Consider the following 20,793-nt stretch of genomic DNA (forward strand, 5'->3'; position numbering starts at 1 on the left):
TTAAAGATACGAAGGCCGAGGTCTATTGCTTTCTTACTTGTTAGCTCACAGCAACAAGCGCAGTGTTGTGTCAAAGTCCAAGAACAAAGTGCTCGTAGTCTCCGGTGGGTTGCTGGAATTAGCCCGCTGCACTCTCTCCTTGGCCCAAAGCGTCTGTGAGCAAACGCCGGCCTGGTGATTTGGTGCCTGGGGCGAGTGATGCTGCCCTTTCCCCGAAGAGAGTCTCTGGCCACAAGGTTTGCTCAGGGATAGCGCTAAATGAGTCAAATGCTAACACACATACAAACACACACACGGTCTCCGAGGAGTAAGGGTGCGAGAAAGATGAATAGATAGAGAGAGTGAGAAAGAGAGAGGAAGGAGGAGAGGGAGAGGGAGAGAAAAAGTGAATATTGTGCCCTGGCGTCATATGCTGCTTATGAGGAGCACAGGTCAATCTAAACGCTGCCTTCATACACCACGTTGTGCATATTAAAAGCAAACATCTCGTACTGATCTGACGTTTTGACTCAATCCAATTGGATGTCGTCAAGTTGCCGAATGGAATTCAGATGTAATGTGTGCAGATAACGGGCGTCTTCCTCAGCATGGGCTACAGATTGGGCTCTGACATTTCAATAGTCTTAGTGGAACATAGCAAGCCTGGGGTGGCCATTAACGCAAGGAGGGAAAACAGGTCACTCCGTAGCCCCACATGGAGAAAGTGACTATTTCTGGCATTGTACTCCTCCAAATGTGCCAGAGACGTAGGCTCTGCTCATACGTAGGCTCTGCTCGTAGAGACTGCAGCATTACTGCCATCTAGAAGTGATTGTGAACGAATAGCTGTATTGTTTGCAAGCTGACACATTAGCAAGGTGTCAGCCTTGTTTTGGTAGAGGCCGTGTTGCTGAGGATGTAATTATGTCTTAAGAGACTTGGAGATTGCATTCCGTGCCTCTGTTGTTCTCTGTATAATGAATGTGTCAGTGCAAACTTGTAAATTGATGGATTACGTGGACGTGAAAGCCCAGGATCAATGGAGCTGTCTGCATCATGTAGGGTAATTTGATAGTATCTTTTTTTCCACCCGTGTGCTCTTGTACTTGAAAACTGTGTCTAATGGCTAAAAGAACGTCCCCATGTGGGCTCCTGCGGTTCTACAGCAGATTGATACAGGAGGCCTAAAGTGCTCCTCTAATGGCTGCAAATGTTGAGCAGTGGAAATGCACTTTCCCATCGCCGCTCCAAGAGTCTTCTCTCCACACTTCCTCTCTCACGTTTTGTCATGTGAACAAATTGAATTCTCCAGTCGGCTGTGCGGGCCAGAGTCAGGTCATTTGGTCTCCCTCACAGAAAGTCTGCCAGCGGCCGCATGGTGGCCTAATGGCCGGGTCAGACAGGCAGCAATGGCAGCCCTGCGGTTTCAGGACGTTTGACTGGCACCTTCATTCTTCAGGCACTTTCTCTTCCTCTTTTCAACTGAACGGCTTCAAAAAGGGGAGAGAGAGGGTGGGGGAGAGAGGGGCAGAGAGAGGGGGAGAGAGAGGGGGGGAGAGAGAGAGGGGGGGGGAGAGGGGCAGAGAGAGAGAGAGGGGGGAGAGAGGGGGAGAGAGGGGCAGAGAGAGGGGGGGGAGAGAGAGGGGGGGAGAGAGAGGGGGGAGAGAGGGCAGAGAGAGAGAGAGAGAGAGAGAGAGGGGGGGGGGAGAGGGAGGGGGGAGAGAGAGGGGAAGGAGAGAGAGAGGGGAGAGAGAGAGGGGGGGGAGGAGAGAGAGGGGGGGAGGGGAGAGAGAGGGGGGGGAAAGGAGAGAGAGAGGGGGGGGGGAGAGAGAGGGGGAAGGAGAGAGAGAGAGAGGCAGAGAGAGAGCTCTCTATGGTCTCCATGGCAACTATCTCAAATGATGTCGTTTTCTTCACTCTACCAGGAACACTTTGCAGGTTGTCCTGCATTAATGGTTTAACGTGCTACTTAGCGGCGATTACAACCATTTCCCATGGCACACACACACAGCACATTCAAAGGTTAAAGAGACTACAAGAATGATAATTAAAAGAATGGGAACATTTACTGTCCAAACATAATATGCATACTAGTTAGCAAGCGCTTGTCGATCTGTTGCAGTCAAGTACTGTATGTGTATCTGGCCCTGAGTGTACATGTATAAGTATATATACTTTTGATCCCGTGAGGGAAATTTGGTCTCTGCATTTAACCCAATCGCTGAATTAGTGAAACACAAACAGCACACAGTGAACACACAGTGAGGTGAAGCACACACCATCCCGCGCAGTGAGCTGCCTACAACGGCGTGCCTGGGAGCAGTGGGAGGCTAGTGCCTGCTCAGCATAATACTAGCCGGGTGCTCATTGGTCGGGCTCGAACCGCAACCTCCGGGTTACAGGCAAGTCCGGCGTTAACCAGTGGGCCAATGGCTGCCCACAATGTGTACATGTACATGTGTGTGTATCTAGACTGTAAGTGTGTACATGTGTGTGTATCTAGACTGGGAGTGTGTACATGTGTGTGTGAGTGTGTACATGTGTGTGTATCTAGACTGGGAGTGTGTACATGTGTGTGTGTGAGTGTGTACATGTGTGTGTGTGAGTGTGTACATGTACTGTAACACTGGTGCTCCAGCAGACTAAGAGAGCAGGAACCAGCTCAGTGTGCGTGTCACTGCACAGCGCACACCACTGCTCACACCACAGCGCACACCACTGCTACGCACACGTGCAGGCTACATGCCACTGTCGTGCCACGTACATGGACCCATTTCAGTGGCAGGAACCAGGTGTCCAGCGAAGGCTATTTCTATACGTACTCCTGATCGACACGCCTGTGACCCAGTGGCATGTCCATCAGTGCCCGTCATTAACGCGGCTAAACAAGCCCAGTGGGTCACCGGCATCCAGAGGGCTACTCACTCACCACAGGCCTGTCTGCTCAGCTAAAGTAGCTCATTACAGATCATCTGCCTGTCTTAGCTAATGTAGCTCATTACAGACCATCTGTATGTGGTCCAGTCACACTTCTGAAGGCCTCACTGCTCTCAGATGGCTATTTAGTACGAGGATCGAAATCCCACAGTACCCCAAAGGTCTGTTCTAAATCCCACAGTACTCCAAAGGTCTGTTCTAAATCCCACAGTACCCCAAAGGTCTGTTTTAAGCTCCCCAAAAAGTTGTTGTTCCCTTTTTCCTATCTTTTGATTCTTGCTGTTTTTTGACTCTAATTTCATCATCTCCCTCTGCCCTCTGCACTCGTCTGTGTAAGCATCTGTGTATTGTAATATTTACTACTCGTCTGGGTAAGCGTCTGTAAGCCTGGTCTCCACATATTTACTACTCGTCTGTAAGCGTCTGTAAGCCTGCTCTCCACATATTTACTACTCGTCTGTAAGCGTCTGTAAGCCTGCTCTCCACATATTTACTCGTCTGTAAGCCTGCTCTCCACATATTTACTCGTCTGTAAGCGTCTGTAAGCCTGCTCTCCACATATTTACTGCTGGAGTCTGTGGCGTCTGTGGCCTGCTCTCCACATATTTGCCTGGGTCTGTGGCGATCTGTGAAGCCTGCTCTCCACATATTTGCCTGGGTCTGTGGCGTCTGTAAGCCTGCTCTCACATATTTACTACTCGTCTGTAAGCGTCTGTAAGCCTGGTCTCCACATATTTACTGCTGGAGTCTGTGGCGTCTGTAAGCCTGCTCTCACATATTTACTACTCGTCTGTGGCGTCTGTAAGCCTGCTCCACATATTTACTGCTGGAGTCTGTGGCGTCTGTAAGCCTGGTCTCCACATATTTACTCGTCTGTAAGCGTCTGTAAGCCTGCTCTCACATATTTACTGCTGGAGTCTGTGGCGTCTGTAAGCCTGCTCTCCACATATTTACTGCTGGAGTCTGTGGCGTCTGTAAGCCTGCTCTCCACATATTTGCCTGGGTCTGTGGCGTCTGTAAGCCTGCTCTCCACATATTTACTCGTCTGTAAGCGTCTGTAAGCCTGCTCTCCACATATTTACTCGTCTGTAAGCGTCTGTAAGCCTGCTCTCCACATATTTACTACTCGTCTGTAAGCGTCTGTAAGCCTGCTCTCCACATATTTACCACTGCCTGTAAGCATCTGTAAGCCTGCTCTCCACATATTTACTAGTCTGTGGCGTCTGTAAGCCTGCTCTCCACATATGTACCTCGCCTGTAAGGCTGCTCCACATATTTACTCGTCTGTAAGCCGCCTGTAAGCCTGCTCCACATATTTACTCGCCTGTAAGCCGCCTGTAAGCCTGCTCTCCACATATTTACTACTCGTCTGTAAGCGTCTGTAAGCCTGCTCACATATTTACTTCACTGCCTGTAAGCCGCCTGTAAGCCTGCTCCACATATTTACTACTCGCCTGTAAGCCGCCTGTAAGCCTGGTCTCCACATATGTACCTCGCCTGTAAGGCTGCTCCACATATTTACCGCCTGTAAGCGCCTGTAAGCCTGCCTCCACATACTTACCACTGGCCTGTGCCGCCTGTAAGCCTGCCTCCACATACTTACCACTGGCCTGTAAGCCGCCTGTGCCTGCCTCCACATATTTACCACTGCCTGGGCAAGCCGCCTGTGCCTGCCTCCACATATTTACCACTCCGCCTGTAAGCCGCCTGTGCTCCTGCCTCCACATTTACTCCGCCTGTAAGCCGCCTGTGTCTGCTCCACATACTTACTCACCGTCCGCAAGCTGCCTGTGTAGTGTAATATTTACCACTGCCTGTAAGCCTGTAAGCCGCCTGTGTCTGCTCTCCACATATTTACTCGTCTGTAAGCCGCCTGTGTCTGCTCTCCACATATTTACTGCCTGTAAGCCTGCTCTCCACATATTTACTCGTCTGTAAGCGTCTGTAAGCCTGCTCTCCACATATTTACTTCACTGCCTGTAAGCGCCTGTAAGCCTGCTTCCACATATTTACTTCACTGCCTGTAAGCGCCTGTAAGCCTGCTCACATATTTACCACCGCCTGTAAGCCGCCTGTGTTCGCTCTCCACATATTTACCACTGCCTGTAAGCGCCTGTAAGCCTGGTCTCCACATATTTACTACTCAGCCTGTAAGCCTGCTCCACATATTTACTGCCTGTAAGCGCCTGTAAGCCTGCCTCCACATATTTACTACTCGCCTGTGTCGCCTGTAAGCCTGCCTCCACATATTTACTACTCGCCTGTAAGCGCCTGTAAGCCTGCTCTCCACATATTTACCACTGTCTGCAAGCCGCCTGTAAGCCTGCCTCCACATATTTGGCCACTGCCTGTGTCGCCTGTAAGCCTGCCTCCACATATTTACGCCCGCCTGTAAGCCGCCTGTAAGCCTGCTCACATATTTACTTCACTGCCTGTAAGCGCCTGTAAGCCTGCTCACATACTTACCACTGCCTGTAAGCGCCTGTGTCGCCCAAAGCCTGTTTCCACATATTTACCACTGCCTGTGCCGCCTGTAAGCCTGCTCTCCACATATTTACCACTGCCTGTAAGCCTGTAAGCCTGGTCTCCACATATTTACCGCCTGTAAGCGCCTGTAAGCCTGGTCTCCACATATTTACTTACTCGCCTGTAAGCCGCCTGTAAGCCTGCCTCCACATATTTACTGCCTGTAAGCCGCCTGTAAGCCTGTTCTCCACATATTTACTACCTGCCTGTAAGCCTGTAAGCCTGCCTCCACATATTTACCGCCTGTGCCGCCTGTGCCTGCCTCCACATATTTTATTGACTTGTTTTTGCACGCCTCTTTTTTAACTGCCTGCTGTTGTGATTGCATTTCACCCATTGTCTCTAACTAGTGCTCTCCTCCACCTCTCTTCTCCTCCTCCACCTCCTCTCCTCCACCTCCTCTCCTCCACCTCCTCTCCTCCACCTCTTCTCCTCTCCTCCCCTCTTTTTGTCTGTCTGTCTGCAGTGTTGGATGCCCAGCTCTGCGACGCGGCCCTGACTAAGCAGCGAGACGAGAGAGAGAGAGAGAGAGAGAGAGAGAGAGAGAGATGGGACTATTTTGCGGGAGAATGCCTGTGGTGGCGACGGCCGATGACACTGGCCATGGACTGCTGCTTGTGTTCCTGAGTCACATGGTCGCTCCTCTGGAAGTGCCTCTGGACCGTAAGACAGAAACAAATCTATTTTTCCACTGTCACACCGTCACAATGTCACACGGCCTTCAACAAGTCTTACAAGGGATTTCAGATGTTGTTGTTTTCTTGTTTCTTTCAACACAATGCCGTTGGTAGAGTCAAGCTGTGTGTCATTTCTCTGCTGTAGTTGTTATTCTCAAGTTCAGGGTCAGAGTGTATTATTAAATCTTTTCTTGAGAGAGTACCAGTTACAATAGTCCAGCCTAGATGTAACAAAAGCATGGATTACAGTTTCTAAGTCAGTATGTGAGAGCCAGGGCTTTAATTTAGCTATTTGTCTTAGTTGAAAAAAGCTTCCCTTAACCACACTACTGACTTGCTTATCACTAGTGATGGTAGAAGTCTAAAGCAGAGGTTCCACACCCTCTACACCCTCTACACCCTCTACACACTCTACACCCTCTACACCCTCCTACACTCTCTACACTCTACACCTCTACACTCTCTACACCTCTACACCCTCTACACTCTCTACACTCTACACCTCTACACTCTCTACACCTCTACACACTCTACACACTCTACACCTCTACACCCTCCTACACTCTCTACACACTCTACACCCTCTACACACTCTACACCTCTACACCTCTACACCCTCTCACACTCTACACCCTCACACCCTCTACACTCTCTACACACTCTACACCCTCTACACACTCTACACACTCTACACACTCTACACCCTCTCACACTCTCTACACCCTCTACACCCTCTACACCCTCTCACCTCTACACCCTCTACACACTCTACACTCTCTACACCTCTACACCTCTACACCCTCTACACACTCTACACCCTCTACACCTCTACACACTCTACACCTCTACACCCTCTACACCTCACCCTCTACACACTCTACACCCTCTACACCTCTACACACTCTACACCCCACACCTCTACACCCCACACCTCTACACCTCTACACCCCACACCTCTACACCTCTACACCTCTACACCCTCTCACACTCTACACCCTCTCACACTCTACACCCTCTCACCCTCTACACCTCACCCTCTACACCCTCTACACCCTCTCACCCTCTACACACTCTCTACACCTCTCACCCTACACTCTCTCACCCTCTAAACCAGTGGTCCCCAAACTTTTCTTCCGGAAAATAGCTTACCATGCCTGGCCTCTAAGAGAGGGCCAGAGACCAAGCATATCAGTAACCATAAATAGCTTAGTGCTGTGAACAACAGCAGTGTACCTTAGTCGATTATTCCATTACATTTAATCATAGGCTACTGCAATTTAATACCATTGTTAGCTGTGTTTATGTTGCCATCATGTCATATCAGTGTAAAATCTAGCTCAAATGAAATAATATTAATAAAAAGACTTTTCCCAAAAGTATTAGCAGGGAGTCCCAAAAGTATTTTATTCAAAATGTGTGAACTCTGAACTCTGTGTCTTTGTGACAATGTAGCCTGCTAGAAATAACAAGCAATATCCTACAAATAATTTAAAGTTCTCAAACTATGAGAGTTCTTTGAAGTGCTGGCAAAACATCTGAAATGACCACCATTCTAACTTTCACTCACCTGATGAGAACTTTGTGAACGAAAGTGAATAAAAATAGAAAGAATTATCCCAGAAAGTCCCAGAAATATGACTTGAATAGAAGTTAGTTAGTTATGAACAATTAATTGATAAACTTCTAGGATACTTTGAGCACTGATGCAGTCAGCATAGGCCTCACATTGTTTGGTAGATAGGCCTACATCATCTATTGGATGGCAAACGCGAAACAGCGCCAAACAACCACCAGTGGACAAAAAGAGTATTACATGTATACTGTTAAGACTCGCCATAGAGAATGAATGGGAAAAATTACGGAGTTTGAGAATATCGATGTCAGACCTGCAAGCGGGCTTGATGCCATACCACGGACATGATTTGAGGGCCACCCAAAATGAGGCAGCTGCGTCGTAGTTTGGGGACCACTGCTCTAAACCTCTACCCTCTCATCCTGAGCCCCCACCTCTACACCCTCTCAATTTTCTACACTTTCACACCCTCCTCACCCCACACCTCTTTACACCTCTCACACTCTACACCCTCTACACCCTCTACACCTCCTCTCACCCCACACTTACACCCCACATTCCCCACACCTCTCACCTCTACACCTCTCACTCTCACACCCCACACTTTCACACCCTCTCACACTTCCAGCACCCTCTACACCCCACACCTCTTACACCTCTGCCACTTTCTACACCTCACACACCCCACACCCCACACCCCCACACTTCACACCTTCCACCTCACACCCCTCCACACCCCTCTACACCCTCTCACCCCCACACCACCTCTACACCTCTGTTCATCTACACCTCACACCCTTCTACACCTCACACACTCTACACACCCTCACACCTACACTTCTACACCTCCTCACCCCACACCCTCACACTCTCTACACCCCACACCCTCTACACCTCTCACACCTCTCACACTCACCCTCACACCCCACACCCTCACACCCACACCTCTACACCCCACACTCCCACACCCCACACCCTCTCTCACACCCCACACCCCACACCCTCACCTCTACACTCCTCTCACACCACACCCCACACCTCTACACCCTCTCACACCTACACCCCACACCCCATTCCCCATACCCTCTCACACCACCCTCCCCACACCTCTTACACCTTCCTCACACTACACCCCACACCCTCTGCACCATCTCCACGGTGTGATGGGGAGGTGTGTGTGTGTGTGTGTGTGTGTGTGGATGGGAGGTGCGTGTGTGATGGGAGGGTGTGTGATGGGGAGGTGTGTGTGTGTGTGTGTGTGTGTGATGGGGAGGGGTGTGTGTGTGTGTGTGTGTGATGGGGAGGTGTGTGTGTGTGTGATGGGGAGGTGTGTGTGTGTTTGTGTGTGTGTGTGTGATGGGGAGGTGCGGTGTGTGTGTGTGTGATGGGGAGGTGTGTGTGTGTGTGTGTGTGTGTGTGATGGGGAGGGGTGTGTGTGTGTGTGTGTGTGTGTGTGTGTGTGTGTGTGTGTGATGGGGAGGTGTGTGTGTGTGTGTGTGTGTGTGATGGGGAGGGGTGTGTGTGTGTGTGTGTGTGTGATGGGGAGGTGTGTGTGTGTGATGGGGAGGGGTGTGTGTGTGTGTGTGTGTGTGTGTGTGTGTGTGTGATGGGAGGCAAAGGTGTGTGTGTGATGGGGAGGTGTGTGTGTGTGTGTGTGTGTGTGTGTGATGGGGAGGTGTGTGTGTGTGTGTGATGGGGAGGGGTGTGTGTGTGTGTGTGTGTGTGTGATGGGGAGGGGTGTGTGTGTGTGATGAGGTGTGTGTGTGTGTGTGTGTGATGGGGAGGTGTGTGTGTGTGTGTGTGATGGGGAGGTGTGTGTGTGTGTGTGTGTGTGTGTGTGATGGGGAGGTGTGTGTGTGTGTGTGTGTGATGGGGAGGTGTGTGTGTGTGTGTGTGTGTGTGATGGGAGGCGGTGTGTGTGTGTGTGTGTGTGTGTGTGTGTGTGTGTGTGTGTGTGATGGGGAGGTGTGTGTGTGATGGGGAGGGGTGTGTGTGTGTGTGTGTGTGTGTGTGTGTGTGATGGGGAGGTGTGTGTGTGTGTGATGGGGAGGTGTGTGTGATGGGGAGGTGTGTGTGTGTGATGGGGAGGTGTGTGTGTGTGTGTGATGGGGGGGGGTGTGTGTGTGTGATGGGGAGGTGTGTGTGTGTGTGTGTGTGTGTGTGTGATGGGGAGGTGTGTGTGTGTGTGTGTGTGATGGGGGGGTGTGTGTGTGTGTGTGTGTGTGTGTGTGTGATGGGGAGGTGTGTGTGTGTGTGTTTGTGTGTGTCAAGTCAAGTCAAGTCAAGTTTATTTATATAGCACATTTCCATACACAGAGGTCATTCGTGCTTTACATAAACAAAACCAAACGAGCAATAAATAAAAGCATAGAATATAACAAGAATAGTTAAAAAGGCAAAGATCATAATAAAAGCAGCATAAAACACAAGGTAAATTCATTTAAAATAAAGACAATAGTGTTCAAAGGCAAAAGTAGTAAAAAAGTAATAAAAGACAAGGTACAATAATTATCGAGGCAGATTTAGAATTTGTAACTCGCACAGTTAGCAGAAAGCCTCTGAGAACAGTTTGTCTTGCTTTAGATTTAAAACTGGCTGCAGTTGGGGCCTTTTTACGTTTATCCGAAAGTTGGCTCCACAGTTGAGTCAGATAGCAGCTAAAAAGTCAAGCCACCATGTTTAGTTTAAATTGTAGGTTTTACTAGCAGGTTTTTCTACCTGGGACCTGAGAGGACGAGAAGGTGTGTACTATTGAAGTGTCTGACAAGTATTTAGGTCCTGGCTCCATTTACTGATTTATAAACAAGCAATAGTCAATTTGGGACTTACTGGAAGCCAGTGCTGGGACTTCAAGAAATCTGGAGTAATGTACGTCTTCTTTAGTTTTTGTTAGAGTCCTAGCTGCTGCATTTGTATCACCTGAAGCTGTTTAATAGTTCTTGAAGGCTCAGAACAGTCCACGTAGAATCAACCCTGCCGGAGATAAATGCATGAATGAGTTGTCATGTTTTGACATCAGCCCTCTGGGTTTGACAATATTTTGAAAGGGTGTTAAAAAGCTGATTTGGTTATAAGCTTTCATGGCTGTTGAAAATTTAGATCTTTATCAATTTAATACACCAAGGTTTTAACGGTATCCTTTTCAACCCTTTTGTGTGTCAAGAGTGGCAACCTAAGTCTTTCCTCATTTTTAAATATAATTACTTCAGTTTTCTTTGTTCAGCTGAAGAAAATTTTGAGACATCCAGGTGTTGATTTGTTCTATACACTGACACATGGGTCAAGAAGGGACCATAGTTGTTTGGTGATAGAGCTAGAAATAATTTATTATTGACCATCTGCATAACTATGACAAATCAAATTATTTTGAATGTGTGTGTGTGTGTGTGTGTGTGTGTGTGTGTGTGTGTCTTGCGTGTGTGTGTGTGTGATGGGGAGGGTGGCCAATGTGTGTGTGTGCGTGTGTGTGTGTGACAGGGGAGGGGCCAGCCCGGCTTACATGCGTGAGGGGCAGACATGCTATAAAATAGATGGACTTCAACACATGATAATGGGGTTTAATTTTGAATGAGGAAAGAAGTCATGACCCGTTTGACACAAAAGCAATACATCCCCTGGTACAGGTGGAAGCTCATGTGCTTAACCCCCTAGCCATTCCCCAACCCTGCTGTGCTGGTCCAGCTCCATTCCCCCAGCCACTGTGCTGGTCAACTCCATTCCCCAGCCCTGCTGTGCTGGTCAACTCCATTCCCCAGCCCTGCTGTGCTGGTCAACTCCATTCCCCAGCCCTGCTGTGCTGGTCAACTCCATGGCTGGTGGTGGTGGTGGTGTGGTGGCATTTCAGTGGTGGTGGGCAGCAGGGCCAAGAAACCAGTAAATGCAGACCACTCACTTCTGGCTCCATCTACGCTCATCCTCTGTGTGTGTGTGTGTGTGTGTATGTGTGTGTGTGTGTGTGTGTGTGTGTGTGTGTATGTGTGTGTGTGTGTGTGTATGTGAATCTGTAAATGTGTGTATGCATGTGTGAATGCGTGTGTGTGTGTGTGTGTGCATGGTTGTGTATCTACAAGGCCTCATTGTAACCCCTAAAATCTCATCTGCGGAAGCTTCCGGAACACGGCTCCATGCGGCTCCATGCGGGTACATGCGGCTCCATGCGGCGTGGGTGTCTGCTGGCATCAGCAGCGCAGGGGTGGCACCGGGGTGGCACCGGGGTGGCACAGGGGTGGCACAGGGGCTGGGGGCGGCGAGGCCAACTGCCACGGCTGGTGTTTTTGAGATAAGCACTCGGAACACCCCTTGTGCCAGCTGTTGGTGTAACCCAGAGGCAGTGTGTGTGTGTGTGTGTGTGTGTGTGTGTGTGTGTGTGTGTGTGTGTGTGTGTGTGCGTGTGTGTGGTGCGTGCGTGCGTGCGTGGATGCGTGCGTGCGTGCGTGTGTGTGTGTGTGTGTGTGTGCTCCCTGTCAGTGTGTGCCTTCTCTCACTGTGCTCAAAGTCTCAGTCGTTGGCTTTACATGGAAAGAGAAACAAAGAAAGAGGAGGCACGCAGCCGACATGTCAATCAGGCAGCCGACGTGTCAATCAGGCACGCAGCCGACGTGTCAATCAGGCACGCAGCCGACGTGTCAATCAGGCACGCAGCCGACGTGTCAATCAGGCACGCAGCCGACGTGTCAATCAGGCAGCCGACGTGTCAATCAGGCACGCAGCCGACATGTCAATCAGGCGGCAGCGTGTCAATCGAGCCGCAGCGGCGTGTCAATCAGGAGCGCATGGCCGGCGTGTCAATCGAGCGCGCGGCCGGCGTGTCAATCAGGCGGCCCGGCGTGTCAATCGGAGCACGCCTTGACATGTCAATCAGGCAGCCGGCGTGTGTCAATCAGGCGCGCAGCGGCGTGTCAATCAGGCGCAGCCGGCGTGTCAATCAGGCACGCTGTTGGACAGCTGTCTCGGAGAGGAGTTAAGGCCTGTCCTGTTGTCAAAGTTAGCCCACAGCATGGTGCGCTGAATGCACAGAATGACGTTGAACTTTGATGTAGCGGAAATGTGTGTGAAGCTGTTTCATGTTCCTGTCATGCCAGGGCAGAGTTTACTGAGGCTCACGGTTCACCTCACAACACAGAAGACCCCCCCTAAGAGATGTTGCACATGTACCACGGCACCACATGTGCTTCCTCTAGATGAAAAGAACTGCTAAACGTGCTATTAGAATGACATGCTTGCTACCATTTGTTAGCCTAAACATTTGTTAGCAAAGACTATATACAGTATATATATATAAGTGTAAGTATATATATGCTAAATACAGTATATACAGCAATGAAGAGGAATGACTGATATGCTCCAAATGTAAAGCACTTTGAGCTGCATTCTGTGTATGAAAGGTGCTATACAAATAAATTTTATTATTATATTATTATTATTATTATTATAAATACTGGCATTTAAGACTAAAGCTGAATCATGCACAATGACATATATAACATCTATATTATGTGAATACAGCAAAAAGCAAGAGATAGCCCTGCCCATAGCAACCATGTTGGTGTGAAGAGTGGTGTGTAGACATATGTACTGTGTGTTCAGATAGACCTCCAGTACCCATACTGAGCCAGTGTGGACAGCGTGTATATGTACTGTGTGTTCAGATAGACCTACAGTACCCATACTGAGCCAGTGTGGACAGCGTGTATATGTACTGTGTGTTCAGATAGACCTACAGTACCCATACTGAGCCAGTGTGGACAGCGTGTATATGTACTGTGTGTTCAGATAGACCTACAGTACCCATACTGAGCCAGTGTGGACAGCGTGTAGACATATGTACTGTGTGTTCAGATAGACCTCCAGTACCCATACTGAGCCAGTGTGGACAGCGTGTATACATATGTACTGTGTGTTCAGATAGACCTACAGTACCCATACTGAGCCAGTGTGGACAGTGTGTATATGTACTGTGTGTTCAGATAGACCTACAGTACCCATACTGAACCAGTGTGAACAGAGTGTATACATATGTACTGTGTGTTCAGATGAGCCGTTACTAACATGAGCTTTCCTTTTACCATGTCTGTATATTTTATATGCTGATTCTTTGGGATTAAAGCTAAAGTTCTGGAAGGATGTAAGTCTCACCATGCCTACTTTGATTGTTTGGCCTTGTTTGGAGTTGTTTGACTTTGTTTGGAGTTGTTTGTTTGTTTGTTTCTTTCTTTCTTTGTATGTTTGTTGATTGATTTATTAGTTTGCTTGTTTTTGGTTGCTTTGTCAAGAGTGAAACCTAGGTTGCTGTTGTTTGGCTTTGCCTATGTATGATTGTTTGTCTTCTTTCCACACAAAGCTTTAGATAAAACAAAACAATGTATGAATATGTCAATATCATTTGCGTCATATACAAGAGTCCCAGTGAAGTGTAGCTGCCATGCATTGCACTTTTGTGTTGCTCTCCATTTTTGAGTTCCTCCTGAATGAGCACAGTTTGTCGTTGTCTTGCTTCAGTAGAGTGCATGATTGAAAATGCTGTGCTCTGGTGTGCTGTGTTACTGAGAGTGAAGTATATCATCCTCCATGTTGCATTCCCATTGACAACTGATGGATTTAATGTGTTGTTCTGTGACTATCCAGTACCGCAGCCACCCACCATAACCCACGAGTCCCCGAAAGACTACATCGTGGACCCACGGGAGAACATCGTCATCCGCTGTGAAGCCAAAGGAAAGCCCCATCCTAGGTAAGTAATGTCAGATAACCAAGTGACAGCAGAACAGGGTTATGTGAGTGTGAGTGTGAGTGGGTGGGATGTCCTCAGGAGCTCAATTCTTTATGGAGTTAGATCGCCATTATAATGAGAGCCTATAGAATTAGATCACCATTATAATGAGAGCCTATAGAATTAGATCACCATTATAATGAGAGCCTATGGAATTAGATCGCCATTATAATGAGAGCCTATGGACCAGAGATGGACGAGTTCTGAATAGTCTTTCCCAGCGCTGAATGCTTCTAAATCTCCATCTCTATCGGCATCGGGTCCCTATACCTCCATTACAGGCATTATTTGCTTATTTTTTTCCATTAACATGTTGTCTGACACGGCTCATTTAGAGCCATACAAATAGCCTGCCTGTAATACTGCACTAAGTGATGACTTGCGGTTTGGTGCTGGCGAAGGGAGGCTTTCAGCCCAGACGGGAAGCTCCAGAGGTGTGCTTTCCTGAACACAGTGTGACTTCCTAGGACTCTGCATCTACAGTAATGTGTGCTTGGTGGGATATCTGCTGAAGTGTGACTGCTATTATGCTGACAGTCTAAATCTGCTTTATCGATTGTTTCATTTGCGGTGACACTGACACCACCGGCTGCCTTCACCTGCAGCTTCTCGTGGACGAGGAACGGGACGCATTTCGACATCGACAAGGACCCAAAAGTGAACATGAAGCCCCACTCAGGCACACTGGTCATCGACATCAGCGGCAAGGACAAAGCCGAGGCGTACGAGGGGGTGTACCAGTGCACGGCCCACAACGAGCACGGGACTGCAGTTTCCAACAACATCGTCGTACGCCAGTCCAGTAAGCCACCGCCCACCCACCACACAGCACTGCCCGACAAGCTGCCCGACAAGCACACTATCTCATCTCACACAACTCCTTCAGACTGTAACAGCACACCGCTAGTTGTCATGTAACCTCTTAATCTTGTCTTCTTTTCATGTCTTAATAAACAAATGAGTTTGTTTATCCTCCATTAAAGTCTACTTCCTGGAAGGTAACAGCAACATTCAGCAAAAAAGCATGGCGTAGCTACCATAGCCCGGTCAATATCCACAACTGCACCCTATGTTCCAATCTAGCTCAACCAGCAGTGGGAATGGTCATATATACAGTACTTGCTTTGTTAAGCTGGTTTAGAAATGTCCACCCAAATCCAGCCTCAAACCCAACCCTTCCTCAAACCCAACCCTGCCTCCTGCCTCAAGCCCAACCCTGCCTCCTGCATCAAACCCAACCCTGCCTCCTGCCTCAAGCCCAACCCTGCCTCCTGCCTCAAGTCCAACCCTGCTTCAAGCCCAACCCTGCCTCCTGCCTCAAGTCCAACCCTGCCTCAAGCCCAACCCTGCCTCCTGCCTCAAGTCCAACCCTGCCTCAAACCCAACCCTGCCTCAAGCCCAACCCTGCCTCAAACCCAACCCTGCCTCAAGCCCAACCCTGTCTCAAGTTCAACCCTGCCTCAAGCCCAACCCTCCCTCCTGCCTCAAGCCCAACCCTGCCTCCTGCCCAACCCTGCCTCCTGCCCAACCCTGCCTCTTGCCCAACCCTGCCTCAAGCCCAACCCTGCCTCTCTCCATTTTAGTGAATTAGACGCTCTGCCTACACCCTTCACATGAGTTGACTTCCCTCATCACTCCCTACATGATAGCTGTTGTGACAGTATGTGTATTTCCTGTCCTGCATATTAACCCCATGGTCTCCACAGGGTCCCCCTTGTGGTCAAAGGAGAGTAATCCACCATTCGTAGTGCAGGAAGGGGCATCGCTGGTCCTGAAGTGCAGACCGCCCGCTGGACTGCCCCCACCCGTCATCTTCTGGATGGACAACAGTGAGTCCCACTGCAGCACTGCCAACTGTGTGGCTGTGTGTGTGTGGCTGTGTGTGTGTGGCTCTGTGTGTGTGGCTGTGTGTGTGGCTGTGTGTGTGTGGCTGTGTGTGTGTGGCACTGTGTGTGTGGCTGTGTGTGTGTGGCTCTGTGTGTGTGCGGCTGTGTGTGTGTGGCTCTGTGTGTGTGGCTGTGTGTGTGTGGCTCTGTGTGTGTGGCGGTGTGTGTGTGGCTGTGTGTGTGTGGCTGTGTGTGTGTGGCTAATGAGCGGAGCAGAAGATATGATATAGCCACATGACGGCTGGGTATATGACGGCTGAGTAGTTTAGCATATGACGGCTGGTTAGTATTGCATGTGTAGCATATGACGGCTGGGTAGTGTTCCATGTGTAGCATATGACGGCTGGGTATATGACGGCTGGGTAGTTTAGCATATGACGGCTGGGTAGTGTTGCATGTGTAGCATATGACGGCTGGGTATATGACGGCTGGGTAGTTTAGCATATGACGGCTGGGTAGTGTTGCATGTTTAGCATATGATGGCTGGGTAGTGTTGCAGGTTTAGCACATGACGGCTGGGTAGTGTTGCATGTTTAGCATATGATGGCTGGGTAGTGTTGCAGGTTTAGCACATGACGGCTGGGTAGTGTTGCTTCATATTAGGAATTCAAGATGGATGTAGTGCTGCTCAGAGTATGTGTCCACAGAGCAAGGTCACTGTTAATGATATAGAACACTTCTCCCCTCTCTTTTCTCCTTCTCTCTCACCTTCTCATCTTCTCTCTCTCATCCTCTCTTTTCTCTCTCTCTCGTCTCTCTCTCACCCTTTCTCATCTTCTCTCTCTCTCTCCCCTTTCTCTCTCTTGCCTCTCCAGACTTCCAGAGGCTGTCGCTCAGCCGGCGTGTGTCTCAGGGCCTGAATGGGGATCTGTATTTCTCCAACGTGGAGATGTCGGACTCGCGCAGCGACTACATCTGCTACGCCCGCTTCCCCCGCACGCAGACCATCCAGCAGAAGCAGCCCATCACCGTGCGCGTGGTCAACAGTACGTCACCAACACCTTGTGCCCACTCCCGTGTGCCCGCTCCCGTGTGCCCGCTCCCGTGTGCATGCCAGCGGCTTTGTGCTTGAGCTGAGGACAGCGGCTCTCTCGTGACCGCAGCATGACAGGGAGGGCAGATGAGGGATTACGAGAAGGCGTTATGTCCAGCAGGAGAGTCAGCGTTGCGGATGAAAGGAGTCAGTTCACTATCACTCTCATGTCAGTGCTAGTGTTAGAGGAGTCAGTTCACTATCACTCTCATGTCAGTGCTAGTGTTAGAGGAGTCAGTTCACTATCACTCTCATGTCAGTGCTAGTGTAAGAGGAGTCAGTTCACTCTCATGTCAGTGCTAGTGTAAGAGGAGTCAGTTCACTATCACTCTCATGTCAGTGCTAGTGTAAGAGGAGTCAGTTCACTATCACTCTCATGTCAGTGCTAGTGTAAGAGGAGCCAGTTCACCTCATGTCAGTGCTAGTGTAAGAGGAGCCAGTTCACTCTCATGTCAGTGCTAGTGTTAGAGGAGTCAGTTCACTCTCATGTCAGTGCTAGTGTAAGAGGAGTCAGTTCACTCTCATGTCAGTGCTAGTGTAAGAGGAGTCAGTTCACTCTCATGTCAGTGCTAGTGTAAGAGGAGTCAGTTCACTATCACTCTCATGTCAGTGCTAGTGTAAGAGGAGTCAGTTCACTCTCATGTCAGTGCTAGTGTAAGAGGAGTCAGTTCACTCTCATGCAGGGCTTTGAACCGGTTCAAGGAACGAAAACGAAAAACGAAAAACGAACGGAATTTTACGAGGAGCGGAAACGGAAACAAAAACAAAATGGTCTTCAACTGTTCCGAACAGAAACGTTATTCTGAAATCCAAAACCGTTAATAACGCTTTTTTAGTTCTCTATATAACAGCCTAATAATTTGATTTCTGCAGTTTGAAAAAAAAAAACCAATAAATGGACCTTTGGTCCAAATGTGGATATTTTGTCTTGCTGTTGTAATGTAACCTATTCGCCTGCCACTTCGGATCTTAGGCCAGCTTCAGTAGCGTAAAGGCTACTGAAACTGATTTGGAAATTGTTTGTAGCCTATGCGTATTAGCCTATTTTGCCTGTCCACGCCTTTGTCGCTTTTAAAAGTCGGATTTGAAATGTTTGCGCAATTATAGCCTATTCTGTGTAGAAGAGTTAAACGGAAATTTGAGATAGGCCTTGTCAGCAACAGACAGGTTCGTTTATAAACAGGGTTGGAATTATAGCGCAAGCCTTTGAAGATCTCCATATGGATAAAAAACTTAGGCTACAACCAGGTAAGGAGTTTAGCACGTATCCCGAAATATTTTTGATAAGAAATTATTAATAGGCATAGGTTAGGCCTACAGTAAGTCTGTAGGCTATGGGATGGATAGCCCATCTGAATGTTTTTCGAATGTCACCTGTGATTTATTATTTTTGGGCATAGCTACGGTATAGGCTAAATCAAGGGGAAATAATGAGTAATGCCTATTCTAAGGTAAAGTCCACAAAATAGGCCCCCGCCAAACACTGCCGAACTTTAAGAACTAATCGATATTTTGCATTCCCAACTGGTTCAGGACCGATATGTTGGTGGCGGAACGCATGCAAGAATGAAAACGTTAAACATAGGCCTACCTGAACCGTTCGGAACAGAACGTTTGAAAAATTATTTCGTTTTCAAGCCCTGCTCTCATGTCAGTGCTAGTGTTAGAGGAGTCAGTTCACTATCACTCTCATGTCAGTGCTAGTGTTAGAGGAGTCAGTTCACTATCACTCTCATGTCAGTGCTAGTGTTAGAGGAGTCAGTTCACTCTCATGTCAGTGCTAGTGTTAGAGGAGTCAGTGCACTCTCATGTCAGTGCTAGTGTAAGAGGAGTCAGTTCACTCTCATGTCAGTGCTAGTGTAAGAGGAGTCAGTTCACTCTCATGTCAGTGCTAGTGTAAGAGGAGTCAGTTCACTCTCATGTCAGTGCTAGTGTTAGAGGAGTCAGTTCACTATCACTCTCATGTCAGTGCGAGTGTTTGTGGATGATCAGGTCTAATGTTGTCACGTTTTTGGATGATGAACATACAGTAACTGTATGTTTGCATATCTGTGGAAGAGCCAGTCTTGTTCTAGTGTCTGTGGAAGAGCCAGTCTACCTTTCTAATCTCTGTTGAAAATGCGTTCTTTTGTTCTATGGTCTGTGGTTAGCCTTATGTTCTAGTTGCTGTGGCCCCATGTTCTATTTGCTGTGGAAGAGACAGCCCCATGTTCTAGTTGCTGTGGAAGAGACAGCCCCATGTCTGCTTTCCAAAATGTCCACCTCAGATCCAAGTGACTCCCCTGCTGTGCTTTCTGATCATCTCCTTTTTTGAACTCCGAGTAATGAGTTCACCTTGCTTGGACCACTGACTTATGAGTTCACCTTGCTTTGCCATGTTTTGTTTAGTCACACATGCTTTTCAGTTATGTTTTGCTTCTCACACTTGACCTGTTATGATTTTCTGTTGTGTTACAGTGGATGCAATCAATGAAACATGGCCAGGTTTTTTGAATGAGACTGATTTTTTTGGTGGTGAGTGATGGCGCCCCCTAGTGATCGCCCTCTGTTAGAATAACCAACCGTAGACGTCAACCAACTAACCCAAACCTCGGACCCTTCCCACCGTCTCTTTCAGCACAAGTGATTATTGCAACAGTATTTGATCTTTTCTGCCCTTCTCTCTCATGGTGTCCATAACGTACCCTCCACTAAACACTGCTACCGCATGATGCCATGACCCCTGCTCTCCTGCTCGGACAACACACATCCTTACTGAAGTTATTGTTCATCTTCTTAAATGTAGTTTTAGAACTGACTGCCTTGAAAGGGTATATTGATTATATCAGTTGCTCTCAAATCATCTCAATTAGTCAATCAATCAATCAGTCAATCAATTAATTCATTAATCAATACATCATAATGGTGATTTATTCTTATGGATATTTAGCAGACTTCATATGTCTGCATGGAGGAATGCTGTACACAGTTACCATCAACGCACAATATCTGAGTTTTTAAATGATGATGGACACAGATATGAGCTAACCCTGGTGGTTGTAGGACAATATCTCTGAGTTTTTAAATGATGATGGGCACAGATATGTTGCAACCCTGGTGGTTGTAGGACATACCGGAAGATATTTTTAGGTTTATCCTGTTGTCCTCTTGTGTTGTAGGCTGAGGAGCTAAATATGGCCCTGAATACTGTGGTTTAACAGCAAGCATTTAATCTCCGTCACTACCTGGCGTTACCTCAGTCCATCCCTTTGCTCTAGAAAATCCACATGAAATCTGTTCCTTTTTCATTGTTTGTATGACCCTGTGGCTCCTCTTCTGCTTTCTCCTCTTTACACATTTCGTCCTTTAGCGCATTATTATTGATGTTACCCAGAGTGCACTTTGGCAAACACAAGACCATAGGTCTCCTTTTC

The 20,793-nt window shown here is 48.3% G+C and overlaps 1 protein-coding gene and 1 long non-coding RNA gene across 14 annotated transcripts in view; both read left to right on the plus strand.

The window, feature by feature from the left end:
• LOC125302929 overlaps positions 1-5,997 on the plus strand; it is a 58,093-nt gene extending 52,096 nt beyond the window's left edge. The window contains exon 3 of the long non-coding RNA XR_007194986.1: positions 5,909-5,997. This is a non-coding gene — a long non-coding RNA (uncharacterized LOC125302929). The remainder of the gene's footprint in view (positions 1-5,908) is intronic.
• Positions 5,998-6,053: 56 nt separating this feature from the next.
• The window catches only part of LOC125302930 (neuronal cell adhesion molecule-like), a 35,713-nt gene continuing 20,973 nt past the window's right edge, over positions 6,054-20,793 (plus strand). For 6 of the 13 annotated variants that reach the window (XM_048256291.1, XM_048256288.1, XM_048256294.1 and 3 more), the window contains exons 1-7: positions 6,054-6,105; positions 13,799-13,816; positions 14,317-14,422; positions 15,067-15,263; positions 16,168-16,290; positions 17,163-17,333; positions 19,838-19,894. In XM_048256291.1, coding sequence (XP_048112248.1) covers positions 6,075-6,105; positions 13,799-13,816; positions 14,317-14,422; positions 15,067-15,263; positions 16,168-16,290; positions 17,163-17,333; positions 19,838-19,894 — 703 coding nt within the window. In that variant the 5' untranslated portion in view covers positions 6,054-6,074. The remainder of the gene's footprint in view (positions 6,106-13,798; positions 13,817-14,316; positions 14,423-15,066; positions 15,264-16,167; positions 16,291-17,162; positions 17,334-19,837; positions 19,895-20,793) is intronic. The other 7 variants (XM_048256290.1, XM_048256298.1, XM_048256297.1 and 4 more) reach the window with 3 other exon arrangements.

The sequence above is a fragment of the Alosa alosa genome, chromosome 11, assembly GCF_017589495.1.
Source record: "Alosa alosa isolate M-15738 ecotype Scorff River chromosome 11, AALO_Geno_1.1, whole genome shotgun sequence".
Lineage (NCBI taxonomy): Eukaryota > Metazoa > Chordata > Actinopteri > Clupeiformes > Clupeidae > Alosa > Alosa alosa.